The following is a 20,217-nucleotide window of genomic DNA, read 5'->3' as shown; positions in this document are numbered from 1 at the left end:
CAAAAATACGTCACACAGTGACCTACTCTGATGCGAAACGTCAACAATGCAGTTTGACAGTCTCATTTTTACAGGGTTGTTCAATTACACCGTTGCGTATTTCAAAATTTTTAACTTCTAAAACTAGTAATTTCCTTCTTGCATAAATCTTCATTGGAAGAATACAACAACGCAACCGATTTTTTTTTTCAAATGTATCAACCCGAACTCTCGAGATAACTTTCTTTCTACTTGAGAGTGAGATAACGCTTAGAAGACGCAGTTTATTGAATGCGAATATATTTTTTTTATTGAGTATAAGAGCGATAAGCGAACATTGCGTGAATTGTTCTATGAACGAGCGTTTTGCTGGCGTGTTCTAAATATTTTCCTCTATAATATTTCAATTATAAGTTGTATTAAATGAAGATAAATAGCATGATTCCCAATAACCTTTGCACCATTAGATAGATGTTAGCATAATAATGTAGATGATTTACGCGTGTCCCATTCTGCCGTTTAGTTCAAAGCCGTTGAGGCAAGTACGGCCACACCACGCTCGTAGAAGCTGTGCGGGTCCTGTCCCGGTGCGACGGTCATGTCCACCGTGAACAGCAACTCCACTCGGGTCGAATTTAGGTAAACCGGGAGCGTTAGCTTGGTTGCACGAGCCACTTCCGAATCGATGCGGGTCCACTTGAGCAGCGTCAGCGGTAACTCGGTCATGATGGCCGATGTTAGTAGCAGTTGGTTGTTCTTGCACTGCGCACCTTGCAGCTTCAGGCCAGAAATGCCGAAACTACTGTCCTTCAGATTGTCGAACCCATCGGAACCACTCTCCGTGATGGTAACGTTTAGTGTCAGCTCCTCCAGCGACCAGCTGTTCGCTTGCGCCACACACTGTCGCGTGGCCGTAATGTATGCCTCCGGGTTGAAGAGGCCACCGAGCCACACGGGGAAACTTTGCAGCTCCTTGGCACCGGCTTGAGATACCAAATTCGATACCTTCTGCAATTGCTGCACGCGATGACTAAAGTCGGTGATCCACTGGATGACGGTACACCCGGTTGGGACGGTGTAGCGACGCCAACCGGCCGGAAGAATACCCCGCACCAGTTCACTTAGCATCGTCCGATGATAGTTCGTTTGCTTCTTTTCACCCTGGCAAATGAACACCACATCCTGCAGGTCACTAACGACTGTCTGGAGCAGCTTCGCACCCGAGGACACCTCCCGCTCGAAGTACCGGTACAACGGGTCCTTAATGTTCTCGACCGTGCGCTTCAGGGTGGCCAAACTCTTCGGAAGCAGCTCCAACCACGTAAGCGCACTGTTGTGCAGCGTCTTCATCCACGACGGTCGGCCATCCTCTTGGCGCGTTTGCATCGTATCGAGGCTTTCGTCGTTGCTGTACGCCAGTTCGTCATCGTCCTCGAGCTGCTGCATCTTGAGCAGCTTGCTGATCAGGTCCGTTCCGCGCGTCGTAAGCAGCACCTTTTCGGCGTTATTTGGCAATCCCAGCCACGAGGGCGTTTGCCGATCGGCCAAGGCTTCGATCCACTTGAGGAAATGATCACGTCGCGTACCGTCCGGCATAGTGATATGTCGCTGTCCATTCGGTCCACCAGCCACCCCGTCTACGTTGGCGACGAGCGCAAACTCGGCCTCGAAGCTGTGCGCCGTGAAGAGCTTCGACAGGAACGACGCCAACAGACGCTGATCGAAATCGTTATCGATCTTGCCACCGTAGATGCTCTGCGAAAGCAACGTTACCAGTGCGTCCCATGGGACCTTCTCCGGGGGCAGATTCGTACGGCCCATGGCCGTAGCATCGATCCAGGTGTCGAGCGTATCGCAAGCTACGCGCAAATCGGATTCATTGAACTCGTACTTTTTCGCCCAACCGAGTGGTACGTAACGCAGTCGCTCCTGTACGATCGCGTGGAACCAGGACAGCAGGAAGTAGAGCCGGGCGCGTTCGCTCGGTTGCTTCATCATGCGCGCCGCCGGAACGGTTGAGAACGTTCGGAGCAGATTGGCCCGAATACCTGGCGGCGGTTCGTAGACAAAGATACGGCCAGCGCGCAAAAGGTTCACCGGAACCTTCGGATTGATCTCCATCGTGAGGAACAAACGGAAGCCTGAATGGGGTTGCAAGGAGTGTAGCTTCTTCTCCAGCTGCACCAACCATTGGGGCGCTAGGTGGACGTTCTTCAGCAGCACCCAGCGACCCGACTTGCATGCCATATTGATCACCCGTTCTGCCTGGTTGAAACCTTCCGCCGAACCGATGGCAATGCTAGAGATCTGCTTGTTTAACTCCGCCGCCAAATCATCGACACGTGATGACGCATCGTACCCGGTGACGGAGCAAAGCAGCGCCGGTGTGTTGCTGTTCAGTTCCCTCTCGACGCAGTTCGAGAAGTCGAGTTCCTTTTCCGCTTGCGGCATAAAGTCCTCCCCGAGCACAGTGGAGACGAACAGGTGTGCTGCAGCGATCACTCGATCGGGTCGGAACGCTTGGATCAACAGCAGTTGATGCATGGCGGATGAAACCGGCGAAAGTGCCTTCGATTCGTCCCACAGCAGGGGTACGTTTTGTTCCGGTGAACCCTGCTGCAGCCAAGCCGTTAGCTCCGGCATGGACTTGATCTTCTCGAGCAGCTTACGGAAGATGGGAAGTCGGGTTGCGAGACGCGTAACCGATTCGAGCTGCTCCGCACTAACACCATCGACGTGGCTGGAGGACGCCACCAAACCTTCCTTGTTGCGCAGGAAAAAGTTAAACTCCTGATCGAGGTTCGCCTCCGAGGTACCCTTCAGATGAATGCGGCACAACAGAATGGCGAACGTGAGCCGATCGGCATGCAGCATACCGCGTGCCACACGATCATAACAGACGCGGTACAGGTCGGAAGTAATGATCAGCAACCTTGCCGTGTAGTCCGTCTTCCCTTCCAGCTTGGCGTTGTTGTGCAGCACGGTGCTGAAAATGTCCAGGAACATCTTCAGCGAGTACTGGTACAGGAAGTGCACCTGGTTCAGGCTGTCCATCGTGAAGTAAATGTTGGAACAGGCCTGCGACAGCGATAGGTACTGTTGCGATACGGTTTCGATCTCCGCGATCACCTTATCCGTTTCTTCCACCTTTTGCCCGATGTCGGCCGCTTCCTTCTTGAGGGTTTCCAGCGTGGTAATGACGGAGTCGTCATCCAAAATTTTACCCTTCGCGTCGTTCAGTGCCTGCAACAAACTCTTCTCCAATTGGCGCAGTCGAAGATGGAACTCGCCCTGCAGCTTCAGGAGATCCGATCGCTTCTCGTCGATGTCGGGCCGCTCGGCCTTCAGCACCTGATTCAGACACTGCGATTGGAGTGAGCTACGGGTCACGGTGAAGTTTACGAACGTTACACGAGAGCAAATGTCCGGTGGGAACTCAACCGTCGGATCGCGCGTCGATAGGAAGATCACGAACGACGGTGAAAGATCGATGTCCTGATCGCCAAGTGTGATCAGCACACGTCCACCGGTTCGTCGGAGCTCTCGGTTCAACACCGGATTGAGAATCGGATCGTAGTTCTCGACGTCTTGCACCAGCAGAGGATTACCGAACCGGAGTGCCGATTCGAGATTCTTGCGGAACGAATCATCCAGGAAGCTCGTCTTGGTGATCTTCTTATCCTTGAACTCGTTCATTATGAACTCCGTCGCCTGACCCGACGGATCGATGATCAGCGGGTAGCGGTTGAACCGCTTCAGCATGATCGCGTTCTCAGTGCACAGATCATCCGTCGGCAGCGCGTTCGCCTGCCATCTCAACCGTTCGTCCGGATTCGAGAGATACTCCGTGCGGGCAATGTCCGCCCGGAACTGAATGCTAGCCGCCTGCAGATGCTGGCACCAGGTGGAGAACAGATTGCTTCGGTAGTGCTGATCGAAGTACCCACCGTACGCAATGAACGCCGCGGACAGCAACACATCGCCCACGATGGTGGACATTTGCGAGCGGAACGTTTCGCTCGTCGCCTCCCAGCGCTCTCGCTCGATCACCAAACTCTTCAGCAGCGCGATCGAACGGTCCACCTTCGCCTGCACGTTCTCCAGGTCGGTCTTGATGGCCTGCGCCTGCGAGATCAGCTGGGCGTACTCCTCCTTGTAGGCGGCAATGCTCTGCTCCAACTGGGCGATCAGTTCCTTTACCTCACGCCCATGCTTAATGTTCGTTTCGGCCTGTCGCTCGAGCGAACTGAGCTCCTCACGAAGCGGCTCCACGCGCTTCAGCATATCGGCGTACTCGACCTGTGCGATGGCCCACTTAACCATAGGACCGCAAGCCATCGAGGCACGGTTCACCTTCTCGAAGTTGTAGTCCGGATTGTTCAGGTACTTCGATTTCATCTTCTCACGTACCTCGTCGCTGTTCATCGGGGACATTCGGCAAGCAAAACGGCAAGGGAAAAGAAAAATATATTAGCATATTGAAAAACATCCTTGCGATTGAGAAATTAAAAGCGCGAGACAAGCACGTACATACAAGCGGGGGGCAAGAGCTACTCCAAAGCATTATATTACATGCGCACATGGACACGTTGGGGATTGTTTTACATCAACCGAACATAAATAAATTTCAACATCTTTCAATCCAATTTCCAAAATCCTTGACTTATTACTGTTAACTATTTTTAACCAATCCACAAAACGTGCCACAGTTAGTTATTCTAGAAAAATGGTTAGTGTGATCTATTAGATAACATTTAGAAAGCGGTCAATCTTGTTAGTGTTTTGCAAGCTCTGTACAAACAGAATACACGTTGAACAGATTTAATATTCAAATTTCTTTTTTTTCCAGTCACGTCGGGACATTCAAAGTCATCTTTCTTCAGCCAAGTAGAAGAAAACACCTTACAAATAAGGGCAGGGTAGGGAAGCGAAAAGAATAAATCCTTCGAATACAGTCTCTGTTCAACAAGACCATGGCCATCGGGTGAAAAAAGGTTCCTACGATTCTACTTATCATTACTGGGGCTTTATACAAAAGTGTTTATGTCTTAAAGCTTTCAGGCCTTTTCTTGTTGAACAGACTGCACTGAGCTACCAGTAACTACTCTACATTGTATGCTACACTACATGAACATCACAAAAACCGTGCTGGGAACAGACTAGCTCTATCTGGAGTCTACAAAGAAGGCAGTGAATGATTCGTTTGGCAATTCCGGACAGAATGAAGAGCTGTCTGGCAAACAAACAAACAAATGAGCGTATTCAAATGGGGAATTCTCTTTAAAAGGCACCAAAATAAACTAATTTCCCGTACATGAAGGGACGGTTTGTGTACCACAACTAGGAGGAAAGGGCAAGGGGCAGGAAAAAAAACTAAACCGAATCAAAAACCACAAGAGCAAACGGAGCCGGGGGGGTGAAAATGGGAAATAGTTGTGGAACAAGTTCTAAGTAGAGGGGACAGAGAAAAAGGGTAGTGAAGAGAATGGCATAAAAAAAGAAGAAGAGAAGTTGATTCATATCATGCTTACGTTATGTCTTCGGTACTGAAATTAGAGACAATCAAGTTGATAAAGTTTTCCCGCATAATAACGGCCCGGATCGACTTCCAGTCCGATGCGTTCTCGCCGAGCAGCAGACAGATCGACTCCAGCGCCAGCTTTACGACGGCCGGTGGATTTGCCATCGAACGGACCTCGACGAGATGCTGTTTCTTGATCGATTTCACCGCTGCACCGCGCGTCGGTATCGTGGGGTAGTGGTATTTTAGGGTTTTTAGCGATTAGTGTTGTTTTTTTGTAAGGTATAAATATACGGATATATAGAGAGTAACATATAAAGTATGTGTTTGTATGTTAGCATATTGTTTTAACAATACACGATTGATGTCGAGAGGAAGTTGTGAGGACATTTCGAAACGGCATAACAAGTAAAAGCATTATAGAAAGAGAGAAATAGAGAGAGAGAGAAAGAAGAGGGAGAGAAATATGTTTATTAGAAAACGTTAATCATTATTTGATTGGCATTTATATATTTTTGGAAATATTTTTCACCAACAAAAAAACATCTTCCAATACTTGAAAGTGGAAATGAGAGCGATTTGTTGAACGACGAAGAAGTGTGGGCAAACCACCGTTACCGTTACGAGTAAGTGTGGTCACAGTCTGAATAGTTTAGTCCCACAACCCGTTCCCGTCAAATCGGCATTGACCGTGGTTTGGTTTGGTTTTTGCTGCTCACTGTAAAATCGGTGCATGTAACAAAGTTATCCATTGAGCCTTAGCAGGTGATCTGTAGCGTAATAGTGATGATCATGATCGTGGAGATGTCTGCACTGAGTGATGATTGCCATTTCGAATAGTTTCACTTTTAGGTGCTCAAAGGCGGAGAGATATGGAAGCAATTGGACAGGCTGTTAAGTGACAAGACACAAAACGGATATTTTTTTCTGTTCGAACGAAGAAATGGCAACTTTTACAATGCGCGCTTCTCTGCCATGCATTCAGAAAGCCGAAAAGATATATAAGATGATTTCGTTTCGATAAATGCCAATTCTTCGTTTGTTTGTTTGAATATGTATACATATATATCATTTAGTCACGAGAAGCCCTGCACAAGTAACGTTATGGTGTGTGTGCGTATGGTATTATTAAAAAGAATTTAGTTTAGCGATTGGAGCTTTTCTTGCTAGGCGACTTTTATGCTGACCAAGAACCGGCTATCCGATCAGTTCCGATCCAAAACGGACGGGTGTAAGGGCTTTGGCATAATTACGTAATGTGTGATGTGTCCAGCTTGACGATCGACGCAATGAAGCTGTCTTTGACCATGATCGCGCGAATCGCTTTCCAATCGCCACCACGATCGTCCTCACCGAGCAGCAGACACACTGACTCGAGGGCCATCTTGACCGGCAGGGGTGGATTTGCCATTGTGCGCACCTCCGCAAGCTGCTTCTTCTTGATGTTACCGACGGCTTTTCAGCGAGGGAATCAATTAATTTCAGTGGTCAATTATGTGTGTGTGGGTGTGTGTGTGTGTGTTCGACAACATAGGAGCAAAATGCAATAACGATCAATAATGAATCCTTCGTAAGTTTTACGTTACGTTCTCTTACTCGCAGGTGGAAAAATGTGGAAGTGTGACACAGGAAGGAAGAAGGATATAAAACGAAGAAATCGAAAAGAAAAAAACCAAGTATCCGACGAATAGCTTACCAGCTTGGGCATCGATAACGGCCGGTTCGACCTGCGCTAGGTCGGCCATCACATCCTTGCGCTTCTCCTCGATCTTGACCGTCTGCTCGGCCAGCTGCTGCTGGATTTCCTGGGACTGTACCTTCTTGATTTCGGCCTCCTGCTGGTCCTTGAACATTTGCTTCAACTTCGCGTTGGCAGCCTCGTTCTTTGCCTGCAGCTCCTGCGACTTGACGGCAAGTGATTTTTGCATCTCTTCAACCTGGAAAGTGAAAGAGAAGTGCGAGAGTTAGTGTTTGCGAACCCTTGATTTTCATGGTATGATTCCCTCACCTGCTCGACAGTTTCGGCAATCTTGTTGAGACCAACGTTCAGATGCAACTGCTGCTCCTCCAGGTCGCTGCGCTTTTCCGAGTACAGCTTCACAAAGTGATGGATAAAGTCCAGATAGTGACGGGGTGTGATCGCCATCGTGCGGCTGCCTCGCTTGGCAAGCCGTGCGTTCGCCTTGTGCAACGTCTGGTGCACGTACACGCAGCTGTTGATGACGGCATCCCGATGGGAGGGTGTGTTCGAGACGAGCGGACATACGGCAGGGAAAAAGTCGGGCGCGCTCCAGGTCGGTTTCTCCAGGTCCACCCGGATGGTGAACTCTTTGCCCACCTGGAACAGGGCCGAATCAGACCAATCGCCGAACCAGTTCAGCACGCAACGGTTGAACAGGGCGGGTGAGGTTGCGGCACGATCCTTCAGGCCGTCGGTCGATGGGTTCATGGTGAAGACGACGTGCAGGTTACGCATGACCTGCTGCGTGAACCACTTGTACAGTTCATCGCTCGAGTCGAGCATTAGGCCTTCGCGTTGGGCGCCCTCCTTGCACTGCGTCATGAGCGTCGTGTACTCGTCACCCTCGAACAGACCGGGCACTTCGCCGTTCGCAAGCAGCGTATTCATGCGCTCGAGGAAACCGGAATCGAGCACGTTCGATTCGTCCAGGATGAAGGCAATCTTCTCGTCCTTGCAGCCAGCCCGACGCAGCACGCAACGGAGATCTTCGTCAAAGTCCTCGCTGGTGTACTTGTTGTGCACCTTGATCTGGAAGATCGAAAGCCCGTTCATCCAGGCGACGAAGCGCGAAAGGGTAGTTTTACCGGCACCCGATACACCGATCAGCAGCAAATGACCCTGCGGCTGGCGGAAGATACGATCGATACGCAGCACGTGCTCCAGCACCTCGTCGAAGAGGACGAGTGGAACGTCGAGTTCTTCCTCGTAGAACACCTTTAGACGAGCCTTCACGTAGTCGCGCAGTTCATCCCGGTTGACCGGCATGTAATCCTTCGACAACCAGTTGCTGTACAGAATCGGCCGGGTCAGTGCCTTATCGCGATCGACGCTCGGGAAGTGTTTGATTGCGACCAGGTCGATGTTTTCGTTCGTCCAGCGTCGTTCCGATTCCTCCACCAGGCGGTCCTGGAACAGACGGAGTGCCTCGTGAGCCCACAGACGCACCAGTCCCTCGACCGGAAGGTTGTCCAGCGGACGAATAGCTTCACAAATACCGCGCACCCAGCGAGTCATCTCACGTGGCGAGTAGACGTAGTGCGGCTGCATATCCTGCGTGAAACGATCCTGCGAGGCGAGATAGAACTCGACCATCGCGTTCGTCAGTGGTTCGGCGTATCCGCGCAGATTCGGCATCAGGCGTAACATTGCTCGGCTGAACGTGCCGTAGATTTGCTTGAGCGAAGTCTCTCCAGGGTAGTCGACGTAAATGATCGGAACGTGTCGGAGGAAACGATGACTGAGCGGCTTTCTTCCCGGATCGGTCGGTGGATTACAAGCACCCACAAATTGGATCCGCTCGAGCGACACCCACGACTGATCCGCCGCACGGTAGAAGCCCTTATGTTCCACCAGCTGCCGAAGGAAGGAGATGACACGCTGCGTGCCATACGAGTCCATATCGGGCAAGTTAATTTCATCGCAGAACAGCACCAACCACTTTCCGAGCTGAACCGGGGCCAACACAACTCCGTTCGGTGTCTTACGGTACTCGCAGTAGTGATCGAACGTTTTCAACAGCAGCTCCGGAGTGGTTGCGGACGAAAAGTTCAACCCAACAACCTCCATGTCCGGAAGGGCACGAAGAGCCGAAAAGAGGGTCATAGTTTTACCGGATCCTGGTGGACCGCACAGTACGAGTGGCTTGTGTTCGGCCAACCAGGTGTACAGGAGCGATTCGTGACGTACGGTGTCGAGCGTCGGTACGACAACGTCCGGAGCGGCCACCTTGTGCGTTTCGATTTCGATCACCGGCACCTTGTTGGACCACGGAACCCAATCGCCCTGGATGTTAACCTCGTAGTCGATGATGGGGTTGGCACCCTGTGCCGGGAGCGTCACCGTCGTGATGCTTCGTAAGAAGTCACCCAGGTCGGAGCGAACCTTCAGCTTCGAATCGCCGGCAAACGACCACAGCATCGAGTAGATGAGCAGCTTCGGGATGTACTGCTCGAGTTGCTCCGGTGGTACGGGGAAATCGGGATGCTGCTGATTGAACGTCAGCACATTACGTGCCCCTTGATTGAGCATCGAGAACAGCGAGCTCAGTGCACGGAGTCGGGTAAAGTCCATGATGTGTTCCTGTCCCATCGCGTACTCCAGACAGCGCACAACCAAACCATCCGAGCTGAAGTACGGCTGGAACAGCGAGGCAATTTCACGCTGCGTCTGCAGGGCCGGTGTAATCTCGTCCTCCTTATCGGCACTCTTGGGCTGACCGCTGAAGCTCTCCTCTTCGCCATCCTCCAGCGGGATGTGACGCAACCGGGACATGTAGTTTTCGAAGATCATCTCCGTTGACAGGACGTCCTCGGAGAACCACACCATACCGCAACGGGAAACCGTGGCCAGCGTGGCATACTTCAAATCTTGCACCTCGAACATGATGCGCACGTTCGGTGGCAACGACAGACGCTCACCGTTCGGCAGCGTGAGCAGCTTGTTGTCGTCCAGCACCGAGTTCAAATTCTCAACCCACTCCGGATCAACGTCACCATCAAAGATGATCCATTGGCGCTTGTTGATTTCGCCGCGCACATTGTCGATGATCTTGCGCAAAATGTGCGTGAACAAACCGTCGGTCCATTCGCGCGTGTTCGGATCCAGCACACCGTACAGCGCTTCCTTCGAGATGGCTTTCGGGTCGATGACGTGGGCCACACCTTCGGTGCCTTCGAAGCGCTCGAGCGCCTTAAGTAGCACCTTCCAGGCGGACGACTTGCCTGAACCGGACGGGCCGACCATCATCAGACCGTGGTTGAGGTTGGAGATTTGATACAGTTGAAGTACCTGCGAATGCGAGCACGCGGAAAACAAAATTGTTACAAAATGGAATCGACAAAGCACAAGGGGTCATTGTTTTCAAGCATTTTCACACTTGCGCAAACCAATGGGCAATAACACACAAGCCACACAAGATATGTACCAATTGTCAGTCATTTTACACATATATGCCATCGATGATGAACCGGAAAATATTCTAATCGATCTAATCCAGTGGTTTCCAAAGTAACCGTCTACAGTCTGCTTGGATCGTCAAACAATGTAAGCCTACTGCAAAGCGCTTCATGTTGACGAAAAAGCGATTTTCCCCTGCATTTACCCACACACTTCGATTGAAATGCTTTACAGTAGGTTTTGCATCGTATGACGATTTAAAGTACACTACTGGATTTGCCAGTTGGTGAGTAAAACGCTGTAATGCTAGCAATCCAATCAACTCAGTGATTCCCAACGTGATCGCATACAGCTCACTAGTAAACGTTTACATATTTTTTAAAGTTTGCGGCTGTTTCTCATTGTCTAAAAAAAAACTATGATTTGAAACATAGCTAAAATTAACAGTAAACCCGGTTTAAACCATTGAATGGTTCTACAAAGATTGTATCCCTACATTTTGCTAGATGAATTTAAAGATGTATAGGAACTTACAAAAAGAGTAGAAAACAAATGACAAACTCAAACATGCGATCAAGCAATAGTATAAAGATTGTTAATGTTGATACGGATGGAGATCGGATGGACTTTACAATAGCATATGAAAAATTTATGAAGTTTGGCCTGACATATTCCTAGTCGATACTAATTTAAATACCATGAAGAAAGGCAAACAAAGCTGGGAATTACTGGATGAACGGTGTTTGATATGTTTATTGCCCAACATGTCGATTTGGTTTTTACGACTTCCGCGAAAGTACGCAAATCGATCCAACAATGTGTAAATATGATAGGAAAAATTTCATAGGGTGTAGGAATAAAATTAGTGACAATCAATCAAATCAAACAGAGAGGAAAAACAACACGATGAAAAGCCGTTCGAAACGAAAAACAAACCGAAAAAAGAGGACTAAATCAACACAAGCTAGTTAGATGGTACTCTTATAGGTTAACGATAATAATTGCACTCACTTTGTCAACCCACGTTTCGCCACATCCCTTTATTTTATGATTAGGTCACGCAGGTAGGGAGAGTTTTGCGGTACATATGATGGCGATTAGTTGTGATTTGTGGTTTGGTTTATAATTATTTGCGAATGCGGCGTTGAGTTTTGATTGAGTGAGAAAAAAAGGGTATTTTGTTAGTAAGATGTAAATACGACTCATGCGATCGTATGTAGAAGCATTTTCGTTCTTAATACGGTAAAGTTGCTAATGGGGTTGATAATATGTGGATAAAGAATGCAGAATATGTACAACGGTCTACTATTCTATTAAGAATAATTTTTGAATTAATGTAATTTTAGTAAAGGAAAACATTGATCGTTTGTCAACACATACCTTCTCCATCCAGGCGCCACCCTGTTCATCCCCTTCGCCACAGACGAGATACTCCTCGGCGCACACCTTCCGGATCTCGTCCTTTAGACCCTTCATCTCGGCGCGCGTGTAGCCAACGTTCGGGAAGACGTCGCTCAGCAGCGAGAACAGCAGCGGGATGTCCTCGGCCACCAGCTTAGGGACCATCGTTTCACAAACCGATTGGATGAGAATTTCCTGCTCGGGCAAATTCTCCGCGATCGACGCCTCGTCGATATTCTCGTCCCCACGCTGCTTCATCGTATCCTTGATCTTCATGATACGATCGCGCTTCACATTACCGGCCGACACGAGCACCGACTTGAGGGCACGCAGGCCAAAATCGTAGTGGGATTGATTGGACAGCTGCTCGTCGCAAAGCTTGAAGAATGGTACGATCTTGCAGGCAAGCTTTTCGGCCGTTCGGAAGCCCTGGCTGAACAGCATCACCTCGGCGATCAGTTGCCGATCGGGCGTGGTCATCGCGAGCGAGCGGAACAGTTTCTTCAAGTTATCGGGTAGATTGGAGCGACCGGCGTAGCCCGGATTCATCGTGATGAAGATGGCCATATCGGTCGAAACGCGCACCTGCTTACCGACCAGCTCGACCGTGATGCTCTGGGCGTCACGGTTGGCGTCTTGCTGTGATTTAAGTGCCTCCTGAATGGTCTGGATCTGCTGCGAGACGGCGGACAGCATACGCTCCTCGAGACGGTTGAACTCGTCGAAGCAACCCCAGGCGCCCACCTGACACAGACCGACGAAGATACGTCCCATCGCTTGGAAGTCGAACGTTTCGTCGCAGTTGAACACTAGCACGAATCGGCCCAGCTGATTACCGAGCGCCTTGACCGATTCCGTCTTGCCGGTACCGGCCGGCCCGAACGGTGATCCACCGAGCCGAGCCTCCAACGCTTGTGTCATCGTCAGGTAGCAGCGATCGGTGAGCGGTGTTTGCACCAATCGATCCTGTACGCCCAGATACTCGAAACCGTAGTAGAAGCGTGCGTTCGCCATGTGGATCGTGAGCTGCTGCAGGACCTCCGTCTGGCGGGGATCGAAGTAGAAGCGCATCTCGCACAGCCAGTGGAACGATTTCGGGTTGTTCACACCGTGTGCGATCAGGCGACGCGTTACCGTACGCTTGTGCACGAACTCGTTGATTAGATGCTCTAGCTTCTTGCGTCTCAGTGCCGGTTGTTCTTGCAGCACCGAATCGGCCAGCACGTTGAGAGTCGTCTCAACGGTGGTGAGTACACGATGCAGTGGGGTCTTTTCCTTGTTACCCGGTGATGGTGCCGCTCCTTCCGATGTTTGCTGGAGGGCGTTTTCTACATCCTCCGACCAGAGAATTTGTGCCGCAAGGACGACGATCTGTGCCTGATACTTGTCGCACCACTCCATGTACTTCTGCGTGTCGATTACGTCCTTGAACTGCTTGATATCCTGCACGGCCTGGGCCAGGTAGGAGGCGAGCGTGAAACGCATCTCTTTCTCCACCAACGAAAGCCACTCGTTGATCTTCGGATGTTCCACCGTTGAGACGGGCTTGATGAAGCGAACTTCTTCCCCCTCACGCGACGCTATACCCAGGATCACGGTGTTGTCCTCGTTCAGCAGGATCGAGGCGACGCCGGCAAACATCTTCTTGAAGTGCTTCTGTAGGCGCGCAACGTTCTTGCTGTTGCCGATGATCTCCAGCAGATCCTCGTCGCCCACGAAGTAGAATCGCGGGAATGAGGTTCGCTCGCGCTCGAGATACTCTCCCAGTGCCTTCTGGATCTTTCCAAGCAAATCGGCCAGCCGCTCGAGAGAACGCTGCACCGCTGGGATGTTCAGGACGTCCATAACCTTCGGCGATTTGGCGACCTTCTTCATGAGCCCAAGGAACTCCGAGCTGATGCTCTGGAAACGGGACGTTTCCACCGGAAGGAGTGTCTTGATGTCGGCACTACCGGAGAAGATTCCCTCCAGGTAAACCCAACGCCGCTGAACATCGATCCACACATCGAACAGTGAGTTGATGCGGTTCAATTTCTCCTCCCAAGTGAGAGCCTCCTCCTCGAACACCTTGTAGTAAGGGGACAGCTTCATCGCGGCCACTGAGTTGATGTGTTCCTTCACCTTGTTGAACAGATCGTCCCACCCGCGGATGATGCGACACTTGTTTTGGTAGTTGATCAGATCCAGCTCGTAGTTTTGCCAGCTTTCGCGAACCTGCTTCAAGAACTCCTCCAGTGCCATCTCACCCTGCGCCACCAGGATGATGTCCTTCACGATCGACTCGTTCTTCAGCAGATTTACGTCCCACACTTGGCCGAGGGTGAGGTCGGAAAGCACCCAGCTGACACGCAATTGCTTGGTCAGTTGCTTCCAGTGGCGCTCTTTGAGGGCGTCCGATTTCAGCTCCACAATCATCATGTTCACCTTGATGTAGCTCTGCAGAAGCTTCTTCACGTACTCGTAGCTTTCGTACATACGCAGCCGAGCTGGAAGTTCCTTTAGCTGGTTCATCATCGCTTCCAACGACTGGCGCAGCTTTCTCGGTTGAACCGACAGCCACGGCTTCTCGCGGGTTTCATCGATCTGAGCCCAAACCTTCGACAGTTCGCTCCAAACGCCACGCAAATCCTGGAGTTCCTCCAACACCACACACATCCGCTCGGTGCTGTTGTTCGGGATGGCTGACTCTTGCAGCTCCAGCGCTTCCTTTGCCTTCGCAACGTTGTCTCGCTCTTCCTTCAGTCGGGAGAACTTGGTCTCGAAAATGTGCAACTGTTGAAGGGCATCGTCGGGTCGGGTACGTCCACCAGTTGGTTTGTTCTTTTCCCAATCGTTCAAGAAGTCGACGGTGCGCGTCTCGACGGCCTTATCCTCGGCAACGATCTTTGCCTGAAGGCTAGCGACCTGTGTTTGGATGGCCGAATCCTTGCGCTTCATGATCTCGTTGAACGCGGACCATTCACCCTCGATGTTATCCACGTGCAGCCAGTTGTTCGGGAACTGGAAACGCTGTCGCTCGAGGATGCGCTGTGCCTCACGGTAAACCTCGACCTGCTTGTCCCACACGAGCATTTCCTTCTTGAGCGACTGCACGTAAGTGATGAAGCAGACCGCATCGGATGTGCTGGCCGCTTCGATACTCTGCTGCTCGAGATCGTTGCGACTCTTGGAGACCTTCGTGTGGAAAGTGCTCATCTCGTTGCCCAACAGTTGACCGAACTTGCTAAGCGCCTCCTTGTGCCAGGAGTCGTACTTGAGCGTCACCTTTGCCTGCACTTTAGCGTAGTCGATCACGATCGGACCATAAGCGCGCCGGGTGTCCGATGTATCGAACGTCGTACGCGATTTCTTGATGTCGTTCAAGCACTTGATCCACAGGTTGATGTCCTCACCGAGCCGTCCGTACAGCATATCCGCTTGCAGATCCCAAAGGCTCTGGTAGCGTAGCCACTCGTCGACATAGTTTCGCACGTCACCAATCTGGTTCTCGATCGCACCGTAAGCTCCCTCAAGCGGATCCGAACCGTTCGGAAGCTTTGTCAACAGGTTGCGGTACGTCTGCGAGATGGGCTTGTCCAATCCGACCTGGTAGCGCGAACTCTGAAGACGCGTCTGCGACGTGACGATCGCTTCCCAGGCGAATAGTTGCTGCATGATTTGGAACCGTGCTTCCTCTATCGATGGGTACAGATACATCTGCTGGTTCGTGATACGGATTTCATGGATCGCACGCTGAATCTGCGGATCACCACCGGGTCGAATGGTTGGTTGCGTCGGTGCATCGGTGTCCATCGAAAGGTCCACCTCCTTCTTGTTCCCAGTGAGGGCATCGGTCCATGCCTGCACACCAGCCTGCAAGCGAGCCGCCAGCTTCTTCTCGACCTCCTCATCGAGCCGGGCAACCCAAACGTGTAGGTTCGAGTATTGCTTCAGCGACAGATCATCCACGGCGTGCTGGATCTTCGAGAGAATGTCCGCGAAGGTGGCCGCACTGTACGGGCATGTTTCAAGCGAACGCACGTCCACATCCAGCTGCTCTTCAACGACGAGCAGGTCCTCAACCTTCTCCTGGAACGAAACCACGTTCTCCGAAAGGCGCTGCACGTACGGATCCAGCTTGTAGCTCTCCCAGACGAGCGCAATTCCTTCGGAAATGAGCGACAACACTTCCTTGCGCAAGCCGGCCACGAGCGGGATGATACTGGCACGATCTTCAATCTGTTACCGAGAACCGGGAGAATGCCATTCCGTGCGGCGGGTGGGGGAGGAAAGATAAGAAGAGAAATTTTAGCAAACTAGTCAATCTTTTGTAAAGCAAACTCGACAGGCAAAACTGGAGTTGGTTTTTTTTCTTTTACTTTATGTAACACAATTCGATAGATGTAGAGCAGTTTCGTGCAAAAGTACAGAGAACTATTACCAGAAGCGATCAATTATTCAATTCCAAAAGGCGCAAACGTATAAGAATATCTTAAAACATATGAATAAAATGAAATTGCGGCAAAAGGGAAGGCAAAGTTTACTACAATATATAACGGTACGTACAAACGAAAAAGCCGAAGTGAACAATAGCAACTTTCAGTTTGATGTTTTGATGTACTATCGTACGTTTGGAAAGTTTCCCGATATATTCTAAATCATATTCTATTATATTTTAGTGTTTTGGAGTTGAATTGTGTATCTTCAATTAATTTTAAGCAATCAAACCTGGATGATTGAAAGTAGCTATCATTTATGAAAGGCTTGAACAAGAATGAAATTTATTCCATTCATAATGGATTTATTAATAAGATCATATATTTATTTTTGAACGTAAAATCTCTACCGTTGGCATAAGTATGAAAGCGAAGCGAAAAAGAAATAAGAACATCAATCATTCAAAACAATCGCCAGCAGTATAATGAGCTGAAAAGCGAGTATTAAAAGGTGGCAAAGGATAAAGAATTCAGTAACTTAAAACGACAACCATTCACAAAACAAAATATGATAGCTGAAGGATAAATTGGGCAACAGAAGCGTTCGCAACATGAAGAACATAGAGTCAAGATAGAACGAAAAAAACGGAAACGTAAGCAAATGGCATCAACATTAGCTGCTACGGCTAGAAAAACTGTTCAGCGGTTCGGGCTACCTTAAATACTGAATTTTGTGCTAATGTCCTATTGTTTAGCTGCATGGAAGAACAAATTAAGGATACAAAAGTCTTACTGTGATGGTTCAATTAAACATTGTATCGTTCTAAATGAGTTCGTATATGTTGTACTGTGTTTACGGATGGAAGTGAAGGGAATACACATGTTTCCGTTGCTTGAAAGAGTATTGTATCTTTGGCCGAGAATGGGTGCAGTGGTAATGTGGATGTGATAGAGAATTTCGAGGTGGGTTCAAATTTTGAGGCTCAATCAATGGCCGTTTGTGACGTAGGCAAACGTGCCTCACTGATGTTAGTTTATATCGTGGGGCCGCGGGGAAATTGGTTCAGGTAAAATTAGACAAATCATAAACGGTTGTCGATCGTGCCTTAACGCCTTCGCTACTCACCTTCTCCAGCGTACGCTCGTACGTGCGAATGCTTTCGATGAGCGAAATGGCAAACGGATAGAGTTGGTTCGCCTGGTGCGCCTTGTTGACAATCGCCAGCGGTACACGGAAGCCCAAGCTCTTCAGATTGCGCACCTCCTTGTACAGGGTGATGATTTCGGGCAGAAAGTTCACCCTCAGGCGGAGAGTGTTACCCCGGCCGGTACGGGAGCGAGTCGCTTCGATCGAAAAGATGCGACCCGTAATGCCCGTGTTGCGTTCCTGCACTTTGCGGGCCCAATCCTGGAACACTTCGGCGGTGGAGAGCTTCGCACGGAAACTGTCCCCGTCCGCCTTGAGCTTTTGGCCATCGATGTGCGATTCCCAGCCGCGACCGAGAACGTCCTCGACGCGCTTGAGATACATCGTCAGCTGGTTGTCGATCTGACGCGCCCAAATGATCGAGCCGGCGACCGGTGGAAGGTCGCGCACTACCGAAAGACGGCAGCTCTTGCTTTGTGGATATTGGACCTGTAAATTGAAGGCACAAAAGAAAGAATTAATTATGTGCGTAATTTTGAATTGTTGTGCTCTTCATTCCGCATTACCTTAAACTTTTCATGCAAAGCTTCGATATCGTCCTTCACACGCTGGATGAGCTGCGTCTGGTACTCACGGATCGCCCCACGAATGTGTGGCCGCACGAACAGTGCGTTGAAGCGGGAAAAGATGCGGAACATTTCGTTCGCATTCTTGGCTGTACCGAGCTGATCGCGCAGGTGCGCCGTAATGCGGGCCTCAACCCGATCGATCCGCTCTTCGTAGCGCTTGATCGCCGCGTCCCACGCTTCCGAACCCTCCTTCGAGATGTCCAGACACTCGATCTCTTTGACGTTTTCGTACGCCAGGTTAACCTCCTCGATGGCGTTCGCATCGGCCGTGTCGAGGCTGTACGGTTGTTTGTTCTCTCCACCAACCACATCCCCTGCGCCGGACATGACCGACGGTTGCCGAGCTGGACGTAGCACGCGCACAATTACCGTGCGCAGTTGTTCGTGCTGCCGGCGGAACTTGCGCATATGCTCCATACGCTGCTGGAGGATCTTGTGCGCCGGTGAGATACGCCAGACCATCTTGATGTGCTCGTCCCGCTTACGCTTCACGATTTCACGCAACGTACCGAGTAGTTTATCATACTCGTCGTCCCAGCAGCTGAACACCTCGAAGCACTGGTTCATGACGCGCTCGAACTCGTCGAACGGGATGTGCATAAGACGCCGGGTGCCGAGTACTTTCAGCAGCTGCTGGCTTAGATCACGCGAAATCGCTTCGATCAGACGCAGACAGCGCTGAATCGGATACTTAGTGTTGCGGATCTTGCGCAGGTGGTTGAAGATCGAATGTACCGCCTGGCGGATCTTGTCCAACTCGGTCGCCGACAGTAGATCATTGATCGGAAAGTCCTTCATCAGTGGATTGTAATCGGCCACCATCGCTAGCGTCTGCTTGAGACCCGTATCGGTGTCGAACGAGACGGTCGCATGGAAGCGCTTGCCGTGCTTGAGAATGTTCAGCGTCAGTGCCACTTCCGGCGATTCGCGTTTCTCCTGGATACGGTGCAAGGCTCGCTCGAGGTTCAACCAGAACGAAATCTCCTGTAACGCCGTACCGGAAGAAGGATCGCGATCAAGCTTTGTCACCTTCTGGATCTCCTTGATCCACCGGTTCACCCCGTTCTGGAGCGTGTTCAGGAAGGTGGAATCCTGCACCTTATCTCCGAAGTCGGTTATCTTCGCCTTGCGCTGTTCATCGGCACACTTCTTAACGACCTGCGCGACCGTGCTGTTGATATTGAGCGTCACCTCCGGGATGTCGATGTTTTGCTGCAGATGCAACAGGCCCATCTCCAGCTCGGCCAGTTTCTTCTCGACCGATGGGGCCATCTTGTCACCATCGCGATCGGCACGGCCCGATTCCTTCACGTAGCTCTTGAAGTACGGTGCCAGCGTCTTGCTGATGAACGCGTGGAGCGTCTCGTACGGCGAGCCTTCGGAAAAGTTGATCAAACGGACCTGCGCGTGGATCGATTTGTCCGCCTCGATCAGTGCGCCACGCTTGATGCACACCAGCGATGCCATGCGCTGATTAGTGAAGTGAACGTCATTGCCGAAGTAGTAGGTAAAGGAATCCTTTTCTTCTTCTCCTTCGGTTGGAGGTTCATTTTCATCGTCTATAAAATTGATCGAAAAAAAAAAATCAATAAATATTGCCTATGGTCGAAGATGGCTATTACTCATCCGATTGTTAAGAACTTATTTCACTCCCTATTGCCATTTCCGTCATACGCATGACACACCCCATGATGACGTGATACTTGTGCCAACCACCCACCTTTGAAGCAATTGCGTTGGATGTACAGTGCCTGCGTCTGCGGGTCGGAGATGAACTTTCGAATGCAGTCCTGATTCACGCTGTCCTCGAGGGCGGCGTTAAGCGGACCGAACGACTTCACATCATCCTCCGGCAGTAGCACCGTGATCGCCTTGCGGAGATAGTTGGAGAAATTATCGAAATCGATAATGGCTACCGCCTCCGGCTCCACCGATGGCGGCGGCTCGCTGCCCATGCTGGGGATGGTAGCCTCAAGCGAATCGCCCAT

General features: G+C 50.6%; 1 protein-coding gene across 1 annotated transcript; it reads right to left on the bottom strand.

Annotated features, from left to right (window-relative positions):
- Window positions 1–277: 277 nt before the first annotated feature.
- Window positions 278–20,217, bottom strand: LOC131260349 (dynein heavy chain, cytoplasmic). The gene is made up of 10 exons (XM_058262047.1): window positions 19,950–20,217; window positions 18,167–19,788; window positions 17,580–18,089; window positions 17,170–17,208; window positions 12,018–16,256; window positions 11,649–11,675; window positions 7,509–10,529; window positions 7,197–7,437; window positions 5,511–5,709; window positions 278–4,411 (listed from the first exon to the last, which is right to left on the bottom strand). Exons 1-10 carry the CDS (start codon window positions 20,215–20,217, stop codon window positions 499–501), a joined length of 14,079 nt encoding a protein of 4,692 aa, XP_058118030.1. The 3' UTR covers window positions 278–498.

Source organism: Anopheles coustani, chromosome 3 (genome assembly GCF_943734705.1).
Source record: "Anopheles coustani chromosome 3, idAnoCousDA_361_x.2, whole genome shotgun sequence".
Taxonomy (NCBI): domain Eukaryota; kingdom Metazoa; phylum Arthropoda; class Insecta; order Diptera; family Culicidae; genus Anopheles; species Anopheles coustani.
The sequence above is the reverse complement of the archived record's forward strand: the minus strand, read 5'-3'. Positions and strand labels throughout refer to the sequence as shown.